Source organism: Mesocricetus auratus, unplaced genomic scaffold (assembly GCF_017639785.1).
Source record: "Mesocricetus auratus isolate SY011 unplaced genomic scaffold, BCM_Maur_2.0 Super-Scaffold_100001, whole genome shotgun sequence".
NCBI lineage: Eukaryota > Metazoa > Chordata > Mammalia > Rodentia > Cricetidae > Mesocricetus > Mesocricetus auratus.
Genome location: NW_024429187.1, coordinates 2,329,012 through 2,340,281, shown reverse-complemented (window position 1 = coordinate 2,340,281; position 11,270 = coordinate 2,329,012). Strand labels below are relative to the sequence as shown.

The window sequence follows — 11,270 nt, the reverse complement described above, 5'->3', positions numbered from 1 at the left end:
GATAGTTATAGTTATAGTTTTCCTTAGTTATGATAAAAGATAAGCTACATAGAACTTTAGACTCACAAGGATGGGATGGATGATATTTTCTTTAAATCTTGCTAAATGTTGATAGACAAAATATTGTAACTGTATTCTTACTTGATAACTGTTCTGTTATATATGATTTGACTATGTTAAAGTTAAGACCTTTCTTTTTGTTTAAACAGAAAAGAGGAGATGTTGGGGAAGTCCTGTTATTTGCCTGTATTTGTCAATAAAGCACTGTCTGGCCTATAGGGAATCTAGATAGGAGGGACTAGGAGTCCTGGAGGACTCTGGGAAGGAGAAACACAAGAGAGTCAAGATGTAATTCCATGGAGGTAGGAAGCCCGGAACTATTCTCCGGTAAGAGAAATACTTAGATTAACAATTATGGGGTAAATACTTAAGTCAGAGCTAGCCAGTAAGAAACAAGCAAGGCCAACAGCTTCATAATTAATACAGTGTCTTGTGTGTTATTTGGGCACTACAATGTGGCAGAGCCCAGGCGACTGGCGGGTCATATACCAAAGTGGCTAGCAAGAAAAAGCTTCTCTTAACAGTAGCCAACAAAACTAAAATCCTTTATGAAATTAGCATGTGGCATAAAATTTTATGGTCTGTTCATTTTAAAGTTGTAAGCTTTTCCAAGTTGAAATATTTCTCATAGAAAATCTGCCTTTTCCACAATTTGAAGGAGAACACTGGCAAATTATAACCATGTGTAACTGAGTCAGGAGTGTGAAATGTAGTTCTGTTGAAAAGGCAAAACAGATGGCACTGATGTCATTATGACACTTTTCAAAACTTCTATAAAAATATGATTCAGTTGTATATATTTCTTCTGCACATAATGTTAGTGCCATTGCATTTCCTTGTTGCCTGTTTTATGTTTAAAATGGCATTTGATGTTATATAATCTAGTTAGTAAGTGACTTCCTTTGCTTAGTTTTTTTTTTCTTTTGGGGGGTTCTAAGGATCAAGTGCTGGCCCTTTATCAAGGCAGACACATATTTACCAGTGAGCTTCATATGGAGCCAGAGCAGCCTCCATTCTCAGTTATTATTCACTCTGCTGCCTTCTGCCAACCTTTCTAAACTCCTTTCAAACTTCCATACTGTAAAGTCATTGTAAGCTGGACAATTAAAACAGTACAGTAACCCACAGAATCAGCTGACCTAACCCAGGGGAAGCTCTTTGACCCCAGACTGATGGTTGGGTGGACAGCATGGGACTGATCCAGACCCCCTGAAGGTGGGTGTCACTGAGGAGGCCTAAGTAATCTATGGGGCATACAAACGGACTTTGGCTGTCCATCCCACAATGAGGGATGCTCTCTCAGCCTGAACTCTTGGAAGAGGGCCTAGGCCCTGCCCTGGATGAAATAACAGATTCTGGGGGATCCCCCATGGAGGACCTCACCCTCCCTGGGGATCAGAGTGGAGATTGGGTGGGGAACTAGGGGGCCTGGTCATGGGAGCATGTGAGGAGGGGGAGCGAGAGGCGGGTGGGATTGACATGTGAATCAAGCTTGTTTTTAACTTAAATAAAAAAAAAGAAGAAAAAAAAAGTAAAGTCCAATGGCGACCTTAGCTTGGATTTTTAAAACTAGATCTAAGCTGTGGGGATAATGTGGTACCATTTGTTTGTGAAAAAAAGCCTGTGCAGGAGTTGGTGGAACATGGGGAATTGAGACAAAGATGGGGAACAATGTGGAACTGGTGACTACTTTATAATGAACTGAGATGTGCAGTGAGCTCAGAGCTTTCAGAATTTTATACTGGAGCCCTGGATGGAAGCAGATCTTGAAATAGGCTTTGGAAGAGAGAGTACAGTAACAATCTGTGTTCTCAGATCTCTTGTGTCCTCTTTCATCTCTTGTCTAGAATCTACCCAATACATGAAGCCAGTATGTATACCTTGTGGCCTTATATCACCCAGCCTTTTTCTGGTCCTTTATGAAATAAGATTACATGTTTATATTATATAATTCTACACTAGTTTTAAAATGTGTGATGATCTGGGTCATGCAAGAGAATGTGAGTTAGGGCATATGAGCAGTCACCAAGGTATGAGTCCATTGTTGTCAACTCATTGTGCCACTTAAATATATAGTGACTGCATGTATAAATGCAGGATTCATAAAACCATTGAATGGCATATCCCAGGAGAGATTTTAAGGACCGATTTTTATTAATGGTTTTGTTCCTGCTTCTTTTTTTCTTAGGAATAGGCCACTCGTTTTCTGAAGGGTTGGCTCTGTAAAATTTGGGTGGAGCCCAGAGGATCATTTTTCATATAGATGTTTCAGAGACATCTGCAGTGATCTTGTAATAACAAATGATGATATAGGTGGTTTGAATTTGAACAGAGCAGATGGAACAACACATTGTGCCAATTAAAGAGCCCTCTCATTCTCTGAAGTTCACTGGAAACCAGCTGCCCTTGCAGAAACTCCCAAAATGAATCTGATCAATGTCCCCAAATGTAGTATATGTTGGGACTTCGGTTGAATTAGGCTCAAAATCTCTGTGAGAATTGGTATAAGCTGATCTTTGAATTTCTGGTAGAATTTTGCAGTGAGGCCATCTGGACCTGGGATTTTTTTGGTTGGGAGACTTTTGATGACCGTTTCTATTTACTTAGGGATTATAGGTCTATATAAATTGCTTATCTGTTCTTGATTTAATTTTGGCAAGTGATATCTATCCAGAAAATTGTCCATTTCCTTTAAAATTTTGAATTTTGTGGAGTACAGGTTTTCAAAGTATGACCTGATGATTCTCTGGATTTACTCAGTGTCTGTTGTTATGTCCCCCTTTTCATTTCTGATTTTGTTAATTTGCATGTTCACACTCTGCTGTTTGGTAAGTTTGGTTAAAGGTTTGTCTATCTGGTTGATTTTCTCAAAGAACCAACTCTTTGTTACATTGATTCTTTGTATTGTTTTCCTAGTTTCTACTTTATTGAGTTCAGCCCTCAATTTGGTTATTTCCTGGCATCTGCTCCTCCGGGGTGAATTTGCTTCTTTTTGTTCTAGAGCTTTCAGTTGTGCTGTTAATTCTCCATTGTGACTATTCTCCAGTTTCTTCATGTGGGTAATTACTGCTATGAACTTTCCTCTTAGCACTGCTTTCAAAGTGTCCTACAAGTTTGGGTATGTTGTGTCTTCACTCTCATTGAATTCTAGGAAGTCTTTAACTTCTTTTTTACCCAGGAGTGGTGCGAATGTACATTATTCAATTTCCACGAGTTTGTAGGGTTTCTGCAATTTGTGTTGCTGTTGAATTCTAACTTTAAAGCATAGTAGTCTGATAAGATACATGGAGTTATTCCCATTTTTTGTACCTATTGAGGTTTGCTATGTTTCCAAATATGTGGTTGATTTTTGAGAAGGTTCCATGTGGCACTGAGAAGAAGGTATATTATTTAGCTTTATGAAATAAAAGAGCAGCGTGCCACTTTCTTTACAAGTTATGTTCTCACCTATTTTTCAGTTCAACAGATCCTTAAAATGATTCCATTGTGATCATATGGGTGACACAGTGAGGACATTGAAGTTCCTTTAAGATCAGCTTTGACCTTACAAAACTCCTCCTCTTTGTTTCAGAAATATGCTACTTCCTTACTTATAGGTCCATAATTACATAGCATGATTAATAATCTATATTCAGTGTATTATGAAAGGTTACTGAAACTAAATATAAATATAAAAAGTAGCATAGTCCATAAGCATGTGAATTGTGTGCCATGTAGATTTTACTAACAAAAGTTAAATTAGTTGATTTACTACAATAATGAGTAGAAAATAACTGAAAATCATTCACCACATCAACAGCCACATGAACATCTTAGAGGTAAAACTCTTTTGATTAGGAAAGCTACCTTTCCCAAGGAGCATCTAACAGTGCAAAGAAAATCCATGGTGATTAGCACTCACACTTTATTCCATCTTGCTATGGTAACCTAGATATTTTTATGTAATAGTGGTACAGGAAAGACACAACTGGAGTGTGGCTGTCATCTGTTCCATTCCTTTGAGAATGAGGCTTTTACAGTTTATTCATCATCAAGTGTAGAGTGATTTAGAGGCTTCTTTTTCATTGCTTGTGGTGATGTCTCTCACGCCATAGGCTAGGAAGCAATGTGATTATGTTAGTTAGGGTTTCTACTGCAGTGAAAAGGCACAATAGCCATTGCAACTCTTATAAAGGAAAACATATAATTGGGACTGGCTTATCATTCAGAAGTTTACTCCATTGTCATCCTGTAAGGAAACATTGAGGCAGACATGGTGCTGGAGAAGGAGCAGAGAACTCAACATCTGGATCTGCAGGCAGCAGGAAGGAAGAATGACAGTGGGCCTGGCTTGAGAATCTGAAACCTTAAAGCCCAACCTCTGTGACACATATACTAACAAGGTCACACCTACTGCAATAAGGACACACCTCCAATAATGCTACTCCCTGTGTGTCTATGGGGGACATTTTCTTTCAAACCATTGTGCTCCACTTGCTGATGCCCATAGGATTGTAGCCAAATCATATTACAAAATGCATTTTTCCAACTTGAAAAGCCCCCAGAGATTTTTATCAATTCCAACCCTGCTTTAAAGTCCAAAGTCTCTTCAGAGACTCATGGCAATCGCCTAAGTTTAACCTCTGTAAAATCATAATAAAAAGCAAATAATATACTTCCAACATACAATGGCACAGAGTAAACATGACTGTTCCAAAAGAGAGGGAAGGGAGCATAGTGATGTAATACTGAATAGAAACAAGACTGAAAATCAGCTGGCAAACTCCAACCTCTGTGTTTCCATGTCTGATGTCAAAGCAGTCTTAGGATCTCCAACTCCTTTCAGCTTTGTTGACTGAAATACAGTTCTTTCTCTTGGGCTGGTTCCACTCCCTGTTAGCAGCTCTCACCTGCAGGTTTCCATGGTTTGACATCTCAAACATTTTGAGATCTTCAAAATAATCCAGTCTTCGCTTTCAGAGCTTCACATAAGCTCTCTAGACCTCCACAGAAGGACAGCCCTATCACACACCTGGCCTCAGCAGCTTTTCTTAGTGACATAAGGAGATGCCATAACCTCTTTCTTCTATCCTTGACTCCAAAACCAGAACCATATGACCACAACTGCCAAGTTCTGCTGCTAGTTAGAGCAGAAACATGACCCCCTCATTCACCAGATTTCTCTTTTAAATGGTTTCCTTCACTGACTAAGCTTGACTGTTGTGAATCTTGCTCAGTAAATCAGGCTGGCCTTTAACTCAGAGATTCACCAGCATCTGCCTTCTGAGTGTTGAGATTAAAGGTACCATGATTAAAGGACCACTATGTTTGGTTCTAAGCTTTTCTTTAATTCCTTTTCACTTTTCCTTAATTCCTTTTCACAAGTTGGAAATTCAGCTGGATGGAGTCCTGTTCTGAAATCAGCACTTTCTCCCTTTATTCTATTTAGCATCAGGCTTTCCTTTAATCTGTTTACACTTCCAGGTGCTCTTTTCCTCTTCCAACAGTACATTTTGTATTTTTAATTGGACAAGGGCAGAAAGCAGCCATGTTCTTCACCAAAATATGACAGACCAGAATCTACACCACACACTAATTTTTATCTTCTGAAACCTCTGGAGTTGGGTCCCCATTGCTCAAATCACCCTCAGCACCACTGTCTTCCATGTTTCTAACTAGTATGTCCCATTAAACTCTGCTTGAAGTGTACAATTGTTTTTCTAGGACAAAGTCCCAAAGTGTTCCATATTTCTCCAAACAAAAACATTTTGTGGCCTATCACAGCAATACCCCAGTTTCTGGTACCAATTTCTGTCTTAGTTAGGATGTTTATTGCTGTGAAGAGACACCCTAACCATGGAACTCTTATAAGGGAAAATATTAAATTGTTGCTGGCTTATAGTTCAGAAGTTTAGTCTGGTCTGTTATCATTCGAGGAAGTATGACAGCATGTAGTCAGACAGGGTGATGGAGAAGGAGCAGAGAGTTCAACATCTGGATCCACAGGCAGCAGGGAAAGAGAGTGTCGGTGGGCATGACTTGAGTACTGATGCCCACCCCTTATGTAACAGATGTCCCCATAAGATGCACCTATTCCAACAAGGCCACACTCAAATAAAGCCACTCCCCATGATTCTACAGGGGGGGCATTTTCATTCAAACCACCACAGTAACTCTTTAACCAGTAGCCATATCTATGCATTTCAAGGCTACATTCAGCACTATACAAATAACTCCAAACCTGATAGAACACTGTAGGCTGGATATGAGTTAAAGCTGCAACTTAATCCATAGATTTTCTTTAAGTCCCCAAATACCTGTCATTTGAATGTACATTCCTGTACTTCTAGAGAATGTGGAATTTTACTCTCTTTAGTTATTTTCTTCTATATAGTTTCTCAAGAACACTGCGCAAATACTTCACCAGGCTTGATATACAATGTCTTGGCTAGTCAAGGTCTTTTATCAAGGAAATGTAGACATCCTTAATCTCTGGTTCAATTAATTAGCAGAATAACGGATTTGAACACATTTTTTCAAGGAGAAACCCAAGAAAAACTCTCAGCTTCTCTGTCTCTTTTTCCCTCTCTGTCTATCTATCTGTCTCTGTCTTCCTGTGTCTCTTTCTATTTTTCTCTTTATCTCTCTCTCTCTTCTCTTAGTCCTTGCTTTTTTGAGAGAAGTTTTAATTATGCATATGAGGCTGACCTTAATTTTATTATATAGTCCATCTATTTATTTTTTCAGGCAATCAATAGTATTTGGTTATTTGCTAATGAAACCAGTTGTTAGGCTGTTGCTCTCACCACTTCCATGACTTTGACCTTGATAGGATAATTGGAGAGTCTGTATAGTCTGTGCTCATGTTCATCTTTCTTTGCTCAGGAGGACTGGAGGATACTTATTTCCAGGACACTGTCCTCTCCTGGTTTACAACTTTGATCACTGAGCATAATACTCAATCGATTGCTAGTTTTACCTGTCTCACAAAATATAAACATAAGGGGAAGCAAAGAGTCAATTTCATAAATTGTAGGAGTTGTGTTATGCTGGCCTTGTTGGAGACCTCATACAGGTTCCTATGAGAACATAGCTAAATAGTTCCATAAGTTCATTCATCACATCTATTTGTATGCATGTATATATACATCTATCTATCTATCTATCTATCTATCTATCTACTCTCACCATCATCATCTATCAACTATCTATATAAATAGACTCATATCATCTTCATTTATCAGTGTCTAAAATATATCTACCTATTCTGTAGGACAAAATAACATAACTTAAAAAATCTAGGAAACAGCTGATCATTGAGTGATTATCCCCAATAAATACATCTACAACACAACCCCTATACCAAAAGTTCAGTAAACATTGCATAAGAGATGGTTTAAAAAAAAAGCTTGTAGGAACCAGAGGATCAAGAAATCTGCTTCAGGATAGTGTCTTTTGCATATGAAAGGAAAGCTACATGGATGAAATCTCAAAAACATGTTCATCTAATCAAGTTCTGCTTAATTACAATACCACTTAATATCCCAAGGTGGATGAGGTATGGAATCTCACAAGGCCCCAGTCACAGATGAAGAACTACAATTAATGGCTTCCCAGAGAGAGAATCAGTCTTCTCCAGGAAGATACAATTTCAAGTGATCAGTCCTAAACATATATACACATGAACAACATACAACAAATTCATTTAGTCGTATTCAAATGTACATACGTAAGAGTAATAATTAAAGAGGAAGAGAATATAAATCTTGTAAAATGTAAAAGAGAAACATTGGTGAAAGAATGTCTGCTTAGGAATTCCTGTTTAGGTACAACCTAAGGTATTTTTTATCTGGAAGTGGAAGATGGAGAGGGAGTGTCCTTCTTTCCCAGCAGATGTAATTTCTGTCACTGTTCCAAGAGACTGTGGGGTTGATACACCTACATCCACTCCATGCAGCCCCACCCCAGGGTGCTTTGCAATCCTTTGTGTTTTTCTTCCGTTCTGCTTTGTGGAAGGATCCAGGCCAGAAGGGCCTTCCTGTTGCTGCCATGATGGTATGCTCATGCTTCTATTTTTATCAATTACCCTTAAGACTTTCAATAGCTGTACTAGCTTATGTTCCCAGTATATCTTTTCTTCAAATGTTGGGCTTTTGTGAGAAATTTGAAGGTAGTTTGGGCTCACTTTCTTGGTTCAGTGTTGCTTCAGAGGATATAGATTATTGTGTAATCTTCCACATCTTCCACATGTAAAACAGCATGTTTTTCTTTGTGAAATCTAAACATTTATGTTGCTGCTTTGAGACAGGATATCACCACATAACTTATGCTGAATTCAAACATGTTTTCCTCCCGTGTTAGCTTCTTCAGCACTAGACTGCAATTACAAGTGTGAATCACTACAACAGTTACATGGTTTTGTTACATTTTTTTCTAGTGTCCTCAATCATTTTGTTCTACTTTGTCATGGATTCTTTGACTATCTGCCAGCTCCTGAAGGATGTTATCAAGTCAGCCTTTATATATCCTGGGTTGTCTAAACATCCCTCATCTGCTCTGATACCTACACTAAAAGAAATGGAGTAGATTTTGGAGCAAATTGAAAGGAAATGAATAGCATCGGAAGCTCCTTGGTGCTGTTGGAGAAACAGATGTATGAACAAGGGAGACACAGAGAATGAAAAGGACTCTTGTTGTATAGGTAAATTTAGGTGAGTTTATTGTCTATTTAGTAGAACAAGAAAAATATTTCCAAATTTTGTGCATGCACAGATAAAATAGTTACTAGCGAACATTATGTGCAAATTATACTTGAAAGCAATTTTATGCCTTATCTTAGTAATTATCACAGTACTAAGCATGATTTAGATGCAAAATAAATGTTAATGATAGATATGAGTTAATGAAATGAGAATGAAGGGTGTGCAATCTAAATATATTTACATTCATGAATTAGTGGATATTGTACATTTATGTATATGCATTAAAAGACAAATGATCAATTTTCTCAGTATAGGTATTTATGGAATAATATTCTTAGATGAGTAGTAGAACAAACTTTGTAGACCATTACAGGCTCCTATATATACACATTTTTTATGTGTTTAATAAACTTCTTGCTTCATTTACTAATTTAAAAAATTTATTGTCTTCTAAGTGAGTTAAATCGTATAGTTTTGCTGGTCCAGAAATTAGTAGTTGGTAGTCAATATTCAATGTGCAAACTGGAAAAACAATAGAAGTAAATATATCTTTATTTTATTGGTAGTACATGGGGATTTGATGTTTTCCTCATAACAATCTACAAGAAGCTGGATTCTTGTGTATATGATACACAGTACCTGCAAGAAGCTAAGCTGGAATGCCTTAGACAATACATTATTCCTGTGAAGAAAACTGTGAACCAAGTCATGAATGAATTTTAATGTTCACAGCACTGAGTCTGTTATGCAATTTCAAGCGTGAGAAAACCATTTTACAAGAGGATTGCATTTCTAAGGCTTCAGCAGTGCAGTAGAAATTGAAGCATCCTTTTCTTGAAGATGAGTACCGTCACACAGACCACATTATTAATCATTTTTAGCGTGGAGTTTGCCACAGGAATTTTAGGAAATACATTCATGGCACTGGTGAACATCATGGACTGGGTGAAGAAAGGCAAGATCTCTGCTGTGGATCAGATCGTTACTGCTCTGGCCATTTCCAGATTTGCTTTTCTATTGTTGCTACTCATAATTTTCTTGATATCTGATCTGTACCCAGCTCTAACAACAACTGAGAAAATGATCAGAATAACTAATGCTTCCTGGATACTGACCAATCACTTTAGTATCTGGCTTGCTACATGTCTCAGCATTTTTTATTTTCTCAAGATAGCTAATTTCTCAAGCTCCCTTATACTTTACCTAAAGTGGAGAGTTAAAACTGTGGTTTTAGTGACACTCTCAGTGTCTCTGATCATCCTGTTTGTAAATGTTGTAGTTATAAACACACACATAGGTGTCTGGATTGGTCAATGTAAGTCGAATACATCCCACAGTTCTATCGCAAGTAATGTTGCACAGCTTTCTAAACTTGTTTTCCTCACCAACACTATGTTCACACTCATACCCTTCACTGTGTCCTTGATCATTTTCATCTTGCTTATCTTCTCCCTGTGGAGACATTTGAAGAACATTCAAAACTACTCCAAATGTTCCAAAGACATTAGCATCACAGCCCACATAAAGACTCTCGAAACGGTGGTTGCTTTCCTTTTGCTATATACTGTTTTCTTTGTGGCACTTGCTTTTCAGTCTTGGAAAAGTAAAACTCATCATAGAAATCCATCTAATTTGATTTTATTGGATGCTGGACTTGTCTTTCCCTCAGGCCATTCATGTGTCTTGATTCTGGGAAACAGTAAGCTGAGACAAGCATTTCTTTCCATGATGTTGTGGATGAGGTGCAGGCTAAAGGATGCAGAAGTTCTTGACTTCTTAGAACATATAAGAGATTGTCTTCCATATTCTAGAGGATGACCTCTTTGTGCGATATTCTACATATTTATATTTGTTATTTCTGTTTATCCTTTAGTTGGAACTGAATTTCACAAAATTCTGTGTATATAAAACACTGTCCAAACATATTGCAGTTGTAGAGGAAATAAGAAAGGATGTATATTGTATATAAGGAATGATGTGAACATAGACCTTATATTAAAACTACTAGTATCAACATAATGTAATGTTTTCTGTCCCTAAACAACCTTTCTGTAATTTTAATACATTCATTGAATAATACATGGAACATATGTGCATGTAGGTATATGTGGATTATTAAATGTAAGTGAACAACTTCACAGTCAAGAACATGTTAGGAACTGACATGTTGACTTGAACATATATTTAGCCCAATTTTTCATATATAATATAAATTTGTTAAAGAAATTTGTTAGTCTTTCCCAAGTTTCCTATGTCACTTAATATAATAATAATTCTTTGAACATGTCTGTCCCTGGAAACACATATTTTTCTATGTAGTTGTTATATATGCAATACAATCTATTTTAGTGCTTATGCCCACAAGCACTGAATCACAACAGTGTCTTAATTGAATATAACAGTGAGGAAATTCATATTCTTGTTTTACTTATGTGACTGTTCACATGTATTCTTTGAAGGTAGAAAATATTAGGCTACCACAGGAATATAAACTTGGAGTGACTTAGAGTGGTATTTTTTTAGATATTT

General features: G+C 37.3%; 1 protein-coding gene across 1 annotated transcript; it reads left to right on the top strand.

The window, feature by feature from the left end:
* Window positions 1-9,581: 9,581 nt before the first annotated feature.
* Window positions 9,582-10,559, top strand: LOC101825667 (taste receptor type 2 member 140-like). Its single transcript, XM_013115454.1, has one exon. The coding sequence runs from the start codon at window positions 9,582-9,584 to the stop codon at window positions 10,557-10,559; it is 978 nt and encodes a 325-aa protein (XP_012970908.1).
* Window positions 10,560-11,270: the final 711 nt, after the last annotated feature.

What these genes read in the sequence shown, in the direction of transcription:
- LOC101825667 (XM_013115454.1), top strand. Translation starts at nt 9,582, where the DNA reads ATGAGTACCGTCACACAGACCACATTATTAATCATTTTTAGCGTGGAG.